Source organism: Ranitomeya imitator, chromosome 2 (assembly GCF_032444005.1).
Source record: "Ranitomeya imitator isolate aRanImi1 chromosome 2, aRanImi1.pri, whole genome shotgun sequence".
Taxonomy (NCBI): domain Eukaryota; kingdom Metazoa; phylum Chordata; class Amphibia; order Anura; family Dendrobatidae; genus Ranitomeya; species Ranitomeya imitator.
In genome coordinates, this window is record NC_091283.1 from 97,892,545 (window position 1) to 97,909,203 (window position 16,659).

Below are 16,659 nucleotides of genomic sequence, written 5' to 3' on the forward strand. Positions count from 1 at the left end.
CACTTTTCACTCACTTAGGCTACTTTCACACTAGCGTCGGCCCGTCGCAGTGCGTCAGGCCGACGTACCGATGCATACTGTGAAATAAAATCACAACGCATCCGCTGCCCCATTGTGAGTTGCGGGAGGAGGGGGTGGAGCTTCTGCCGCGCATGCGTGGTCGAAAATGGCGGACACGACGCACAAAAAAAGTTACATGGAACGTTTTTTTGTGCCGACGGTCTGCCAAAATAGGATGCATCTGTCACGCGACGGATGCGACGTGTGGCAATGCGTCGCTAATGTAAGTCTATGGAGAAAAAACGCATCCTGCGCACAACTTTGCAGGATGCGTTTTTTCTGCAAAGCGACGCATTGCGACGTGCGTCGTACGACGCTAGTGCGAAAGTAGCCTTATAAAGCGACATTCGTCTCCACAGCACGCTCGCATCCCAGGAGGACCCCTATAAATGGTGCTTAATACACTATAGGCCTCATTTATAGCAGAGTTCTATGTTGTCCACAGCAACCAATTAGAGTGCAGGTTTCAATTTTCCATAGCAGTGCAAGAAATGAGAACTGGGAGCTGATTGGCTGCTTTGGGCAACAAAGGCTTCCCACTAGCCAGCTGTGAGAAATGGGGTTATTGTAGTGTGGTGACATCCGTTCGCATATTGCCATGTATAGCCTATAGTAATGGAGCCCACCCTCCCAAGACGGGTGTGTGACTGGGGCAGCACTCGGTGACCGTCCGTACACTCTCCGTGCTCCGGTGCATCATGGGTTTCGGCACACACAGAGGCCTGAGGACTGCCGCGGTGCATTGTGGGTTGCCGCGGTGCATGCTGGGCACTGCTGGGTGACAGCGGGGACGTCAGTGCCTCGGCCCCTCCATCACAGCAGGAAGCCGGCAGGAAACCAGGCCTCCAATCCGGCTCTTCCTGAGCGATAAGCGGCTCATCTGCATCCCGAGCATCCGGGGAGGAGGCGGAGAGGGAAGGGAAGAGCCATGGATAAAGTGCCGGGGCTGGAGAGCGCGGGGGGAGGCGGCACCGCTGGACCATCTGCTGCTAGGAAACCTCCGCGACCTGCAGCCCCGCCGTCACTGCCCGGCTCCCGGCAGGCCAGCGTGGAGACCCTGGACAGGTACCTGCGCCGCGCGTCATGGGCTGTCAGGGCTCATTCACACTCACCGCTGCTCTGCTCGCGGCTTCTTTCTGATTTTCATCCATATTTGTTCTAGTTTTTGCATTTTTTTTTATGCTTCTGAATTCAGAATGATCTAAATCTGAGCTAATCCAGGTGTGAACACAGAATATGCGGTAATCCCAGAGCTGAGGTGTGAATGCGCCCTTATCATCGCACATGCAGCTTTTCTTGCAGGATGCTTCTATATGGTGCTATATAAATAATAATAATGATATGTGCTCTGGCTTTCCGCTGTCACTGATGGCAGAAGATGTGGTGACATTTCCCAGCCGCATTGTTAGGCTGAGCGCCCATGAGAGTATCATCAATGTCATCCAAGTGCACTGGGGTCCGTGGGCATTACAGAGAGCGAGGGAAGCGCACTGAACCCTGGCAGAAACGTAGGCAATGAGACTAGCTGTCATGTGTGGCCCACCGGCAGAGCGGAATGCGAAATATGTCGGCTGCAAGGCCTGGTCCAGAATAGACTAGTGTGTGAGCTGACTGTGATTTTCACCTGCAGGTCTGTGCAGAGCTCGCCTCCTTTGTATGGCGGTGATCTTCGTGCAGAGCTCGGCCCCTTTGTATGGCGGTGATCTTCGTGCAGAGCTCGCCTCCTTTGTATGGCGGTGATCTTCGTGCAGAGCTCGCCTCCTTTGTATGGCGGTGATCTTCGTGCAGAGCTCGGCCCCTTTGTATGGCGGTGATCTTCGTGCAGAGCTCGGCCCCTTTGTATGGCGGTGATCTTCGTGCAGAGCTCGGCCCCTTTGTATGGCGGTGATCTTCGTGCAGAGCTCGGCTCCTTTGTATGGCGGTGATCTTCGTGCAGAGCTCGGCCCCTTTGTATGGCGGTGATCTTCGTGCAGAGCTCGGCCCCTTTGTATGGCGGTGATCTTCGCGCAGAGCTCGCCTCCTTTGTATGGCGGTGATCTTCGTGCAGAGCTCGGCCCCTTTGTATGGCGGTGATCTTCGTGCAGAGCTCGGCCCCTTTGTATGGCGGTGATCTTCGTGCAGAGCTCGGCCCCTTTGTATGGCGGTGATCTTCGTGCAGAGCTCGCCTCCTTTGTATGGCGGTGATCTTCGTGCAGAGCTCGGCCCCTTTGTATGGCGGTGATCTTCGCGCAGAGCTCGCCTCCTTTGTATGGCGGTGATCTTCGTGCAGAGCTCGGCTCCTTTGTATGGCGGTGATCTTCGTGCAGAGCTCGGCCCCTTTGTATGGCGGTGATCTTCGTGCAGAGCTCGGCCCCTTTGTATGGCGGTGATCTTCGTGCAGAGCTCGGCCCCTTTGTATGGCGGTGATCTTCGTGCAGAGCTCGGCCCCTTTGTATGGCGGTGATCTTCGTGCAGAGCTCGGCCCCTTTGTATGGCGGTGATCTTCGTGCAGAGCTCGGCTCCTTTGTATGGCGGTGATCTTCGTGCAGAGCTCGGCCCCTTTGTATGGCGGTGATCTTCGTGCAGAGCTCGGCCCCTTTGTATGGCGGTAATCTTCGTGCAGAGCTCGGCCCCTTTGTATGGCGGTGATCTTCGTGCAGAGCTCGCCTCCTTTGTATGGCGGTGATCTTCGTGCAGAGCTCGCCTCCTTTGTATGGCGGTGATCTTCGTGCAGAGCTCGGCCCCTTTGTATGGCGGTGATCTTCGTGCAGAGCTCGCCTCCTTTGTATGGCGGTGATCTTCGCGCAGAGCTCGGCCCCTTTGTATGGTGGTGATCTTCGTGCAGAGCTCGGCCCCTTTGTATGGCGGTGATCTTCGTGCAGAGCTCGGCCCCTTTGTATGGCGGTGATCTTCGTGCAGAGCTCGGCCCCTTTGTATGGCGGTGATCTTCGTGCAGAGCTCGGCCCCTTTGTATGGCGGTGATCTTCGTGCAGAGCTCGGCCCCTTTGTATGGCGGTGATCTTCGCGCAGAGCTCGGCCCCTTTGTATGGCGGTGATCTTCGCGCAGAGCTCGGCCCCTTTGTATGGCGGTGATCTTCGTGCAGAGCTCGGCCCCTTTGTATGGCGGTGATCTTCGTGCAGAGCTCGGCCCCTTTGTATGGCGGTGATCTTCGTGCAGAGCTCGGCTCCTTTGTATGGCGGTGATCTTCGTGCAGAGCTCGGCCCCTTTGTATGGCGGTGATCTTCGTGCAGAGCTCGGCCCCTTTGTATGGCGGTGATCTTCGCGCAGAGCTCGCCTCCTTTGTATGGCGGTGATCTTCGTGCAGAGCTCGGCCCCTTTGTATGGCGGTGATCTTCGTGCAGAGCTCGGCCCCTTTGTATGGCGGTGATCTTCGTGCAGAGCTCGGCCCCTTTGTATGGCGGTGATCTTCGTGCAGAGCTCGCCTCCTTTGTATGGCGGTGATCTTCGTGCAGAGCTCGGCCCCTTTGTATGGCGGTGATCTTCGCGCAGAGCTCGCCTCCTTTGTATGGCGGTGATCTTCGTGCAGAGCTCGGCTCCTTTGTATGGCGGTGATCTTCGTGCAGAGCTCGGCCCCTTTGTATGGCGGTGATCTTCGTGCAGAGCTCGGCCCCTTTGTATGGCGGTGATCTTCGTGCAGAGCTCGGCCCCTTTGTATGGCGGTGATCTTCGTGCAGAGCTCGGCCCCTTTGTATGGCGGTGATCTTCGTGCAGAGCTCGGCCCCTTTGTATGGCGGTGATCTTCGTGCAGAGCTCGGCTCCTTTGTATGGCGGTGATCTTCGTGCAGAGCTCGGCCCCTTTGTATGGCGGTGATCTTCGTGCAGAGCTCGGCCCCTTTGTATGGCGGTGATCTTCGTGCAGAGCTCGGCCCCTTTGTATGGCGGTGATCTTCGTGCAGAGCTCGCCTCCTTTGTATGGCGGTGATCTTCGTGCAGAGCTCGCCTCCTTTGTATGGCGGTGATCTTCGTGCAGAGCTCGGCCCCTTTGTATGGCGGTGATCTTCGTGCAGAGCTCGCCTCCTTTGTATGGCGGTGATCTTCGCGCAGAGCTCGGCCCCTTTGTATGGTGGTGATCTTCGTGCAGAGCTCGGCCCCTTTGTATGGCGGTGATCTTCGCGCAGAGCTCGGCCCCTTTGTATGGCGGTGATCTTCGCGCAGAGCTCGCCTCCTTTGTATGGCGGTGATCTTCGCGCAGAGCTCGGCCCCTTTGTATGGCGGTGATCTTCGTGCAGAGCTCGGCCCCTTTGTATGGCGGTGATCTTCGTGCAGAGCTCGGCTCCTTTGTATGGCGGTGATCTTCGTGCAGAGCTCGGCCCCTTTGTATGGCGGTGATCTTCGTGCAGAGCTCGCCTCCTTTGTATGGCGGTGATCTTCGTGCAGAGCTCGCCTCCTTTGTATGGCGGTGATCTTCGTGCAGAGCTCGGCCCCTTTGTATGGCGGTGATCTTCGTGCAGAGCTCGCCTCCTTTGTATGGCGGTGATCTTCGTGCAGAGCTCGGCCCCTTTGTATGGCGGTGATCTTCGCGCAGAGCTCGGCCCCTTTGTATGGCGGTGATCTTCGTGCAGAGCTCGCCTCCTTTGTATGGCGGTGATCTTCGTGCAGAGCTCGGCCCCTTTGTATGGCGGTGATCTTCGTGCAGAGCTCGCCTCCTTTGTATGGTGGTGATCTTCGCGCAGAGCTCGGCCTCTTTCTTTGGCGATGATTTTCGCACAATATGCCACCTTTTCCATGCAGAAGTTTCAAGAATAGCCAGCATGTCACCTTGTGTGAGTGTAGCCCAGGGGTTAGTAATTGAGAGGCGTCTATAAGATGCTCCCGTTACTAATCCCATAGACAAATGTAAAATAAAGACACACACAAGGTAAAGTACTTTAATTGAAATAAAGACAGACTCCTTTTATATGAAACACTCCCTACCCTCTTTTACCCATTTATTAGTGTAAAATCAAAAATAATAAACCACCATTTTCCCCACCTGTCTAACGACAATCCATTTGTCACACGAAGAACTCCAGCTCTGCTACATCCGGATGATTTGTTGAGCCAGCGCATGATGCAACAGCTCAGCAACCCAGCTGGTACAGACAGACAGGAGCATGAAAACGCTCCTGCAGTGCCTAGTGCTGATGTGAGAAAGATCACTGGAGTGTATAGATGATTCCCGGTCACCTTACTGACCTCACAGCTACCATCGTAAGAATTTTTTCAACGTTCTCACGCTGTTGTCTGTTCCGGCGGGGTTGCTGAGCTGTCACATCATGCCAGCGCTCAACAAACCATCCAGATGTAGTAGAGCTGGAGTTCTTTGTGGGATTGTAAAAGTTATGTACTTTACTCTGTGTGTGTATTTATTTTACATTTGACTATGGGGTTTGTAATGGGGGAGTCTTATAGACGCTTCACCTTTACTCACACCTGGGCTTGATGTCAGCTGACATTACAAAGCTGACATCAACCCCAATACTATTATGCCACTTTTCACAGCACTAAGGCAAATGGGAAGTGTGGGAGCTAAGCGCCAGAATTGGCGCATCTTAGGGATGCGCCAGTACTTGGGCGGCTGAGAGCTGATGTTCTTAGTCTGGTAGGGGACCAATATCCATGGCCCTTTTGTAGCCTGTTAATAACTGCCAACAGATGTCTGCCTAGCCTTTGCTGGTTATTGATTATAGGGGGACCCTATGTCACTTTTTTGGGAGTCGCCCCTTGTTAATAACCAGTAAAGCCTAAGTAGACAGCTGTGAGCTGATATTAATAGCCTGGTAAGCTCCATGTTTATTACCCCCTTCCCTATGTCACTTTTTTGGAAGTTGCCCCTTGTTAATAACCAGTAAAGCCTAAGTAGACAGCTGTGAGCTGATATTAATAGCCTGGTAAGCTCCATGTTTATTAACCCCTTCCCTATGTCACCTTTTTGGAAGTCGCCCCTTGTTAATAACCAGTAAAGCCTCAGTAGACAGCTGTGAGCTGATATTAATAGCCTGGTAAGCTCCATGTTTATTACCCCCTTCCCAGGCTGTAAACATTCGCCCCCAGCTGTCGACTTTCCCTCAGCTGGTTAAGACAAAGTAGGGGGACCCCCACGCCATAGTTTTTCTTTCATTAGCTAAATGCATGGACAGTAAACTATACACACACTGTACTGATTATATATCTCAATTACATCTATCTTTCTATATCTGGATCTAAGATTATTTTGTTAGTAAATTAGCTTGAAATGACAGAGAAATCCTACGGGTACTGGGTTGGAAAAATCGCATTGTACTAGCATGAGACTCGTCCGACTTTTCCAAGGACAACATTGGACCTATTTTATAAACTCAGATGATTGCGAGCCCTTATAAATACTATCTGGACCATCAGGATGATCTATCTGTAGTCTGGGATGTATTTACGCTGACGCTTTCTGCTTACATTCCTGTGTGCTTTTTGTATAAGGTTTATAGAAATCTACTGCATTAACCCCCTCTGCTCCGTGAGCAGTAATAATCCCCAGCAATGAGTGAGTCTATCCCAGCCCCATATTGGTGTAGGCACAGGAGCGATGCCAGCTGGGGCTGATGTTTACCCTCTGTAACAGCCTGGATTTGAGAGAACTTTAATTCTCGTCATTTAACTATTTCCCTCTTATTTTCAAATTTTTGACAGACCCATATTAAAATAAATAAAAAAAAAAAAAAATCAAAGCATCCATGAAACGGGTGCCTGAACGCAATGTGAAAGATCCCTTCTTGGGCTGTGTTCTATAGTTTCAATACAATCAGTATTTTATCAGCAGGAGATTATCACTGCAGGACCCGGTGTCCTGTCCATGCTAGTCAGGCTCATGTGCAGTTTTCTGACAATGCGCACTGTACAAAAACAAGAAACTTGTTCATGCAATTATTTGATACGTCAGACCGGCGTCTTCCTCGGGCATAATGGAATCTAGTCAATATACACACTGTGGGAAGCTCAAGTGTGGTGACCCCTGACCTTAGTACTGGTACGATCCTGGGGCTACAGACCCATCTTTTCCTAGGTGGCACTAGCGTTCCTATCCTCATCCTCTTTGAAGAGGCCATTTGCATGTTTAATTTTCCACAGGATCATTGCATGGCCTAGAAGTCTCCTTACGCCTGCTAGGCACGTACTCTCCACAAGGAGAAACGTTCTCTCTTGGACCTTCTTTCCTTAGCTAAGTTAGTGCTGTGCTGAATATGGAGCCCTTGTATGTTTTACTCTGAAATATTGCAGCGTTTTACAGAAATATAGATTGAAATGGTAGCCGGGAACTATGCTTCTTGGATGAAAAGTCCAAGGATGGTCCCTGGTAGCCAGTACTGGAGTGGACTAGTCATCAGAGACTCCTAGTCCACAGGTCGACATCTTTTCAAAGACTGTAAAACTTACACATCTGCAAAAAAAAAAAAAAAAAAAAATGGTTCGAAATATGAAAATACACTTTAAAATATTCTGCCTTTATTGCCCATTATTACTTCATTCCCACATTTCATTCCTTCCTTTCTTTCCTGTAAAGGTCATGTTCGGGGAGAGATGCACTAATCCGGGCATGAGCTAGTTCTTTCCCCTCTTTCCTAGGATGGTCCTGATTGCTTTTGACAAGAGAACTTTCTATTCCAACTATTTATATAGTTCTAGCAGCAGATTTCACCGGCCAAACCCCACGTTAAGGCTGAAGGCTTACTGAAATGTCACCCGTGCCGATCCGGCTTTTCCATTAGCCGTCACTGCTCAGCCTTGTAAGCTACAGAGGTTTGGGAGAAAGCTTTCAACCCACACAAGGAAAATGTTTCTGTATCATGTAGATTAGATAATGGGCCGAGATTAATTGAAAAGTACTAGAATTTATGGGCTTGAAAGTCATTTCTGTGAATATGGAATATTAGTTTTGTGCAGAATTTCCCGAGGGCAAGAATTAAGACTTGTCCCTGATGTCCAGGCACCATAGAGCTCTCTTAGGGTATGTGCACACGTCAGGATTTCTTGCAGAAATTTCCTGAAGAAAACCGCATTTTTTTTTTTTTTTGCGTTTTTTTTTGCGTTTTTTTAGCATTTTGCAGGCGTAATTAGCTTGCAGAATGCTAAAGTTTTCCAAGCGATCTCTAGCATCGCTTGGAAAACTGACTGACAGGTTGGTCACACTTGTCAAACATAGTGTTTGACAAGTGTGACCAACTTTTTACTATAGATGCAGCCTATGCCGCATCTATAGTAAAAGAATGTTTAAAAATAATAAAAAAAATAAAAAAAATGGTTATACTCACCCTGCAGACAGCCGATCTCCTCAGGGGACATTTATTAGTAAAGAGGTTCTGCAGCAGGAAAACCAAGTAAATCTGCACACATACTTTGTTTTTGTTTTTTTTGTAGTGTTCTCTTTATTTTTTTAATGTCTCAGAACTTTATCAGTAAAGTAAATGACTTTTAACTTAAAGAGAACCTGTCCTGTATAGGAACGCTATTAACCTGCAGATATGGGGTTTATCTGCAGGTTAATAGCATTCTGACAAAGTGTGGTGCTGGATCTGAGAGCCCCGCTGCCAGAGGTAATGAACATTATTCCCCCGGTAGTGTTCAGCTTTCAGTCATAGGGCAGACGCCGGCACAGTTTCAATCACAACTCTGTGTATAGAGAGCGGCAGCTGTAACCGTGGCCTGGGACCGACAGCAGCTCCATATTAGGGCCAGCTGTCAGTCAGTTCCGGGAGCAGTCACACAGAGCGGTGACTGAAACCGTGCCACTATGACTGGAAGGCGAATGCTACCGGGGCTAATTAAGTTAATTTCCTCCTCCTTTCCTCCTCTCAGTGCCAGTGCAATTAACCTGCACATTAAGTCCATATCTGAGGTCAATGGTGTTATTTTACATTTTGGGTTCCCTTTAATCTCATCTCTTTTATGTGAATTGGCTTGTGCTCTGTTTTTTGTGTTAAGGCCACGTTCACACGTTCCTTATTTGGTCAGTATTTTACCTCAGTATTTGTAAGCCAAAACCAGTAGTGGGTGATAAATACAGAAGTGGTGACGTGTTTCTTGTATATTTTTCCTCTGATTGTTCCACTCCTGGTTCTGGCTTACTAAAACTGAGGTAAAATCCTGCCACTGTGAACATGGCCTTAAATCTGCAGCCTGTCAGTTTATTCTGGCTATATGCACTTTTTTTTGCCGCAGATATTTTTCTTTTTTTAATGCCTACTCTAAGGCTGTGTGCACACGTTGCTGTTTTTTCACGATAAAAACGCTATAAAACCGCAAAAAAAACAAAAATGCATACAATATGCATCCCATCATTTAAAATGAATTCCGCATGTTTTGTGCACATGATCACGGTAAAAAACGCAGCATGTTCGTTAATTTTGCAGATTTTTTGCGTATTTCCCACTATAAAATGCATTGGGAAATGTCCGGAAAAAACGAGCAAAATAACGCATGCAGATTTCTTGCAGAAAATTTCAGTTTTTTCTCAGGAATTTTCTGCAATAAATGCTGAACGTGTGCACATAGCCTTAAGCCGTAGGTTAAATTGGCGGCCTGGCATTGTTTTATTTGTGCTATTTTTTTCGCTGTATTTTCCTAACAAAGAGGCACATAAAAACAACCGAATAAGACAGCATTTCAGTAGTGAAATCTGGGTGTAGAGACCGAAAAGAAACGCTGTGTGAATCCAGCCTTGTGCGGCTCGTGCTCCCAGGAGTTCTACTTTATTGCGTGTGGGGAGCTGTGTGTATGGTAATTTATACTGTTGTCACAGTGCTGATCACTGCGGGACTGTAGATTTTTAATAAAATGATGATTTGCCATTGTATTTGGTTATTTTTGATGTAGGAATGCTTAAGGGTAGGTGCCCACAATCAGGAACTGCTGCAGGTTAGACGCTGCGTACCTGTGTGACATCATACCCACAATGTCCAGAAGTTACAACCTAGTGGATGGGATTTCTAGAAATCTCATGCCTACTATGTGTCCACAGACGTCCACGGCTTACCCGTTGAGACGGACATGCAGCGCATCTCTCCAGACCGCAGCGTGTCAGTTTCTGTTGCGGAGACTCGTGTCTCCGTAAGAGAAATTACATCAATAGCATGTAATGGACGCAGTGAATCCGCACGGTTCAGTGGACACATGGGGATTCGCTTGTGTTCAATAGACGGCAGCGTTGTAGATGCAGTGAACGTACACTGCATCCATAATGCTCCCAGTTCCAGATCGTGGGCACATAGCCTGATGGCTTAGACAGGAATAGCTCTTTGTGTAGAGATGGAGGGGATTATGGAAACAGCCGAGCAGTTTCAGCCATGTATATAAATGACACTCGATATGAGGTCAAAATGAGCTTCTAGGCTACGTTCCCACCATGAGTATTTGGTAAGTTTGATGTTACCGTCTTTTTTTTTTTTTTTTTTTCTGCACCTATCTGGTAGATTTGGTGACTTGTGTTTTTTTTTTTTTCCCCATTGCTTTTTTAGCTCATTTTGTGGCGCTGCGGTTTGTCGCATTTTGGTATGTTGTGTGTTAAATAAAGTTTGTGCTTCTTCCTTGTATTTGGCTTTGACAACTTTATTGATAGTCATGTGTGGATTTCGGATGTTTTTAGTGCGTTTCCGCTGCTAACGCACACTTTTCCTATGTATTTTTCACATCTAATGTTAGTCCTTGGGGAAAATACACACTACACTTTTTTTCTTTCCTATCCACTTTGCTGGAACTGAAAGATGCTGCGTTTTTTTTTTTTTCCAGTAAAAATACAGCATTAAAAACTCATCATGAGATCTTAACTCCCCCGGTCTTGGTGTACATCTACGTCTTCAGTTCCTGTCATGGTTTCTGGCATTTTTTTTTCTTGTGCTTCATCCTCGCCATAAAAAAGTTTCTTGATGTGACATTATGGTTCCTTTCTCCCATCACTCAGTAAGCTTAGTTTCTCGTGCCTTGATCTCAGGCAAACCTAAGATAGAAACAAAAAGAGAAGGGATATGTTCAATGTACGGTAAGTAAAAGCAATAATGCGTATGAATAACACCGGGTACTGAAAACACAGTTTTTGATTAAAAAAAAAAGCCCAAAGTCATCCCACCGCATCAATGTGTATCCAGTCAGGATGGTCCTAAGCTTTAGTATTAAAACCTTACCACGTGTGAAAAAAAAAAAAAATTACCTCAATGTGAAAAAGGGCCGAGCAGGACTGGGTCCCAACTATGGACACCTAAGAATGGGAAGTGATTAGTGATGAGCGACCATGCTTGGGTGCTTACCGAGGGTCTTCAGTGTGCAAAAAAAATATGTTGCATGTCTCACGGCTGCATGTCTCACGGCTGTGCTACAGCCATAACATATGTAAGGATTGTCTGTTTATGAGGTAATCCCTGCATGTGTTGTGGCCGGGAGACATGCAGCCGTGGGGACTAGAACATATTATTCGAGCACGCCGAAGACACTCAGTAAGCACCCGAGCATGTTCACTCATCGCTAGAAGTAATATAAACGTAATCAGGCTCAACAAAAGGCGGCCATGCTCTTGTGTGCGCTGAGTACAGAAACCTGCGGAGTGTAACCTGCCGGGGCTTATCGGAGGTGTCTGCCTTCTTTTTTTGCAGTCCTACTGGATCACACGTTGAATGGTGCAAGCAGCTGATTGCAGCCACAATATCCAGTCAGATTTCTGGTTCTGTGCCTAGTGAAAATGTTTCTCGAGATTACAGGGTGAGTAACATCTGAAGCCAATTGCTATATTTTCTGTTACGTCTCTTTGATCTGACTTCATTATTAGCGTTATTATATAATGTTGTCTGTCTTGTATGTGATATCTGACACTTCTGGGTGGACATTTCCCTCACAAAGCCTGGCATGACAAGCCATGTAGTCTGGCACTACACGTATAGACCTGGCAGCATACGTTGTTACGGCGGACCTCCCGGCAATCGTTAGTTCTGGGCCGTACAAATCAGTAGAGCTGTCCTTTCTAGAAGAGGTTTCATCTAGCAAATGGTCCGCTAGACAGGTAGATGCCGAGCTGTAGCTTCCCTTCTGGGTTTGTAGTCTCTTAGTCTTATATTTTTTATTGCCTGCATATGGCCCATATGCACATTAGAAGGGTAAGCGTGCAATACAAGAAAACAAAGGCTATACATTTCATTTAAAATGGAAATTAAATGACACAAACCTACTAGTGATGGTGAGATTTGACTTGAGGTCACTCATTGGTTGCTGTCGGATGCGAGCCCTTCCGGTATCCGCGATTCTACTTTTGATCAGCCATCCTGGCATGTCGTCATCATTACGCCTGGCATGTGACATTGCGCCAGGCTGGCTAATCAAAAGAAGAGCCGCCGATGCCAGGAGATGTAAGGCAGTTCTCAGGGCTCGCGTCCAAGAGTCGCCGATGACTGACCCGGCCACTGGACTAGGTCTCTAACCATCTCTAAAGTGTACCCTGATAACTTACACTTCTCTGCAGCATTCATGTGACCGTTACTGAAGAAGTCCTTGGTCTTGATTTTATTGTGCATTTTAACAGGTCTACAAGAGGCCCGATATCAGGGTAAGATATTTCTGGTGTCCAGCAAGTCGGCCTCGCGCCTGTTTGTCCACTATGTGCCATGTGTTGAAGATCTTCATTTTTTTTTTTATTTTATCGAGTATCAAAATCTCTATCTGGAGCATTTACCAAGCAGATAATAGAATCTAACATGGGCGGAACAGATCCCAAAAGTATGGGTTGTTTTGACTTTTTTTTTCTTTTTTGTCCATTTGGAGATCTTGACGCTCGTCTTGCAGCTTGTCTTTTTCTTGTGCTATGGAAATATTTTTCAGGTCAAGCTTGTGTGGTTTTTTTTTTTGCTTCTCGTGCTTTGTTTGGCTGTTCTGCAGTCTCACCGGTTTTGTGTCTCTTGTGCCTGTACACTGTGTTACGTAGTTAGCCCAATTCCACATGGATAGTGTGTGCTGCTTGTATGTGTGATGACCTACAGAGAATTAACATGGCTTTGTATTCACTTTGTATGGAGAACGTTACACACTTGTGCTAGTGTTCCTGTAGATGCATGGGCATGCCAGGTCTTCAGAACGAGAGGCAATCTTTGTAGCCACGCTCGGCTCAGATGAGAAGACGAGGGTGCCACTTATTAACTTAGAGTTCCCTACTACAATACATGACAGAAGAATTGGTATTCCAAAAAACCTTCAGAGTATTTCCCTACGAAGGACATTTCTTGGCTAGGTTGGCTGGGTGTGCAGTTCTTCAGTCCTTCTTGCTCCATGACCACACCCGGTAGGCTTTTGGATGAACAGTGATTGGGCAATAAGTAATGCTGTTTTTTTCAATGTCTGTGGGTCAGACGGAAATGGCCAAGTGCTGTTCTTGGCTCTGTGTCAGTCCTATAGATTTATCGGGATTGTCTAGGCTTGGGACAAAAGTCTACGGCCCATCTGTGACTGCAGATTGTTGAATCATGATCGCGTGATGGTCACAATTAACTGGTGTTCCTGGTGCATGTGGGCTGTCACATGACCCAGATGTATGCGAATTGCCATACCAATTACATGTGTTTGGCTTCTTGTGATTACCCGCTTGCACTATCATGACAGCGTGCAGATTGCATGGAGTCACAATCAGAGTAACAGTAGACTTTTGTCCCTAGCCTGGACAAAAAACAACACTCCTAGTCCTCTAGTGATAATCTCCTTCTGATAAAACACTGCTTTGTTTTGATGCATCAAGTATTATGATGCATTAAGTAGCACACCGCTTGGATCAGGGTATCAGCCCCTGTATCTTGCTGCTCTCAGGTTACATAGAGAAATCTGATAACAAAGTCCCTTTAATATGTTTACACACTGCATTTTTTTCTGTGGGCAAAACCTGCTCTCTTGGCAGTAAAATAAGCTGCTTTCCTAAAAGCAAATTTTGCTGCGGTTTTCAGGATCCCGAAGTTCAGCTTTGCTTCCACCACAGAAGCATGAACACAGGTCACCATATGTGAAACCATAAAACCATTGTGAAAAAATCAAATTAGTGGCAAGATTGACTATTCTGAACAAAAAAAGTTCACACGAGTTCATGACAAAATACACCGCTACGAATATAACAGCAGGGAAAGGTCAATTGGTCAGGAATAGTTTACCGAAGACACTGGCAGAGCATTGAGTTTGTAGGACACTGTTTACTTTCATACTTTGGTCGGCCATTGAGTTGGTCAGGTATTGTTCAGTTTCACACCTTGGTCAGCTACTGTTTATTTTACACGTATCACTAATTGTATTAAATTGTACTAATCCTAACTCCATTTTCAGGTGAGGAGACCAAGACATGGTTTAAATTTGGAAAAATCACAAAAATAAATGGCTTTCACATGCTGCTGTACCTGCTTTTTAACACTAAATACGCAGCAAAATCTTGATACCTGAAGTAACATGCTGCAGCTCTAATAAGCAGCATTTGTATAAATTCAGGCTGGAAAGAAAAAACAATGTACGGTATGTGCATGAGATTTCTGAAATCGTAGCTTTTGTTGGTACTGTAAAACGCAGCTTAACCCCTTAGTGACAGAGCCAATTTGGTACTTAATGACCGAGCCAATTTTTGCAATTCTGACCACTGTCACTTTATGAGGTTATAACTCTGGAACTCTTCAACGGATCCCGCTGATTCTGAGATTGTTTTTTCGTGACATATTGTACTTCATGTTAGTGGTAACATTTCTTCGATATTACTTGCGATTATTTATGAAAAAAACGGAAATATGGCGAAAATTTTTAAAATTTTGCAATGTTCAAACTTTGTATTTTTATGCCCTTAAATCAGAGAGATATGTCACGAAAAATAGTTAATAAATAACATTTCCCACATGTCTACTTTACATCAGCACAATTTTGGAAACAAATTTTTTTTTTGTTAGGGAGTTATAAGGGTTAAAAGTTGACCAGCAATTTCTCATTTTTACAACACCATTTTTTTTTAGGGACCACATCACATTTGAAGTCATTTTGAGGGGTCTATATGATAGAAAATAATGAAGTGTGACACCATTCTAAAAACTACACCCCTCAAGGTTCTCAAAACCACATTCAAGAAGTTTATTAACCCTTTACGTGCTTCACAGGAACTGAAACAATGTGGAAGGAAAAAATGAACATTTAACTTTTTTTTGCAAACATCTTAATTCAGAACCATTTTTTTTATTTTCACAAGTGTAAAAACAGAAATGTAACCATAAATTTTGTTATGCAATTTCTCCTGAATACGCCAATACCCCATATGTGGGGGTAAACCACTGTTAGGGCGCACCGCAGAACTTAGAAGTGAAGGAGCGCCGTTTGACTTTTTCAATGCAGAATTGGCTGGAATTGAGATCGGACGCCATGTCACGTTTAGAGAGCCCCTGATGTGCCTAAACAGTGGAAACCCCCCACAAGTGACACCATTTTGGAAACTAGACCCCTTAAGGAACTTATCTAGATGTGTGGCGAGCACTTTGAACCCCCAAGTGCTTCACAGAAGTTTATAACGTAGAGCCGTGAAAATAAAAAAATCGCTTTTGTTTACACAAAAATGATCTTTTTGCCCACAAATTTTTATTTTCACAAGGGTAACAGGAGAAATTAGACCACAAAAGTTGTTGTGCAATTTCTCCTGAGTACGCGGATACCCAATATGTGGGGGTAAACCACTGTTAGGGCGCACCGCAGAGCTTGGAAGAGGAGTGCCGTTTTACTTTTTCAATGTAGAATTGGCTGGAATTGAGATCGGACGCCATGTCGCGTTTGGAGAGCCCCTGATGTGCCTAAACAGTAGAAATCCCCCACAAGTGACCCCATTTTGGAAACTAGACCCCCCATGGAACTTATCTAGATGTGTGGTGAGAACCTTGAATGCCCAAGTGCTTCACAGAAGTTTATAATGCAGAGCCGTGAAAATAAAAAATATTTTTTTTTTTCCACAAAAAAGATATTGTAGCCCCCAAGTTTTTATTTTTACAAGGGTAACAGGAGAAATTGGACTGCAATAGTTGTTGTCCAATTTATCCCGAGTACGCTGATGTGCCATATGTGGGGGTAAACCACTGTTTGGGCGCACGGCAGAGCTCGGAAGGGAAGGAGCGCCTTTTTGGAATGCAGACTTTGATAGAATGGTCTGTGGGCATTATGTTGCGATTGCAGAGCCCCTGATATACCTAAACTGTAGTAACCCCCCACAAGTGACCCCATTTTGGAAACTAGACCCCCCAAGGAACTTATCTAGACGTGTGGTGAGAACTTTGAATGCCCAAGTGCTTCACAGAAGTTTAGAATGCAGAGTCGTGAAAATAAAAAATATTTTTTTTTTCACAAAAAAGATTTTGTAGCCCCCAAGTTTTTATTTTCACAAGGGTAACAAGAGAAATTGGACCCCAGAAGTTGTTGTCCAATTTATCCCGAGTACGCTGATGCCCCATATGTGGGGGTAACCCACTGTTTGGGCGCACGGCAGAGCTCAGAAGGGAGGGAGCACCATTTGACTTTTTGAGCGCAAAATTGGCTGTCGTATTTGGAGACCCCCTGATGTACCTAAACAGTGGAAACCCCCCAATTCTAGCTCCAACCCCTAACCCTAATCCCAACCT

The 16,659-nt window shown here is 46.3% G+C and overlaps 1 protein-coding gene across 5 annotated transcripts in view; it reads left to right on the top strand.

The window, feature by feature from the left end:
* The first annotated feature begins 655 nt into the window (after positions 1–655).
* The window catches only part of MTMR1 (myotubularin related protein 1), an 81,012-nt gene continuing 65,008 nt past the window's right edge, over positions 656–16,659 (top strand). Inside the window, exons 1-3 of one of the 5 annotated variants that reach the window (XM_069747055.1) lie at positions 656–1,125; positions 11,656–11,761; positions 12,576–12,599. In XM_069747055.1, the coding sequence (XP_069603156.1) occupies positions 989–1,125; positions 11,656–11,761; positions 12,576–12,599 (267 nt within the window). In that variant the 5' untranslated portion in view covers positions 656–988. The remainder of the gene's footprint in view (positions 1,126–11,655; positions 11,762–12,575; positions 12,600–16,659) is intronic. The other 4 variants (XM_069747057.1, XM_069747056.1, XM_069747058.1 and 1 more) reach the window with 4 other exon arrangements.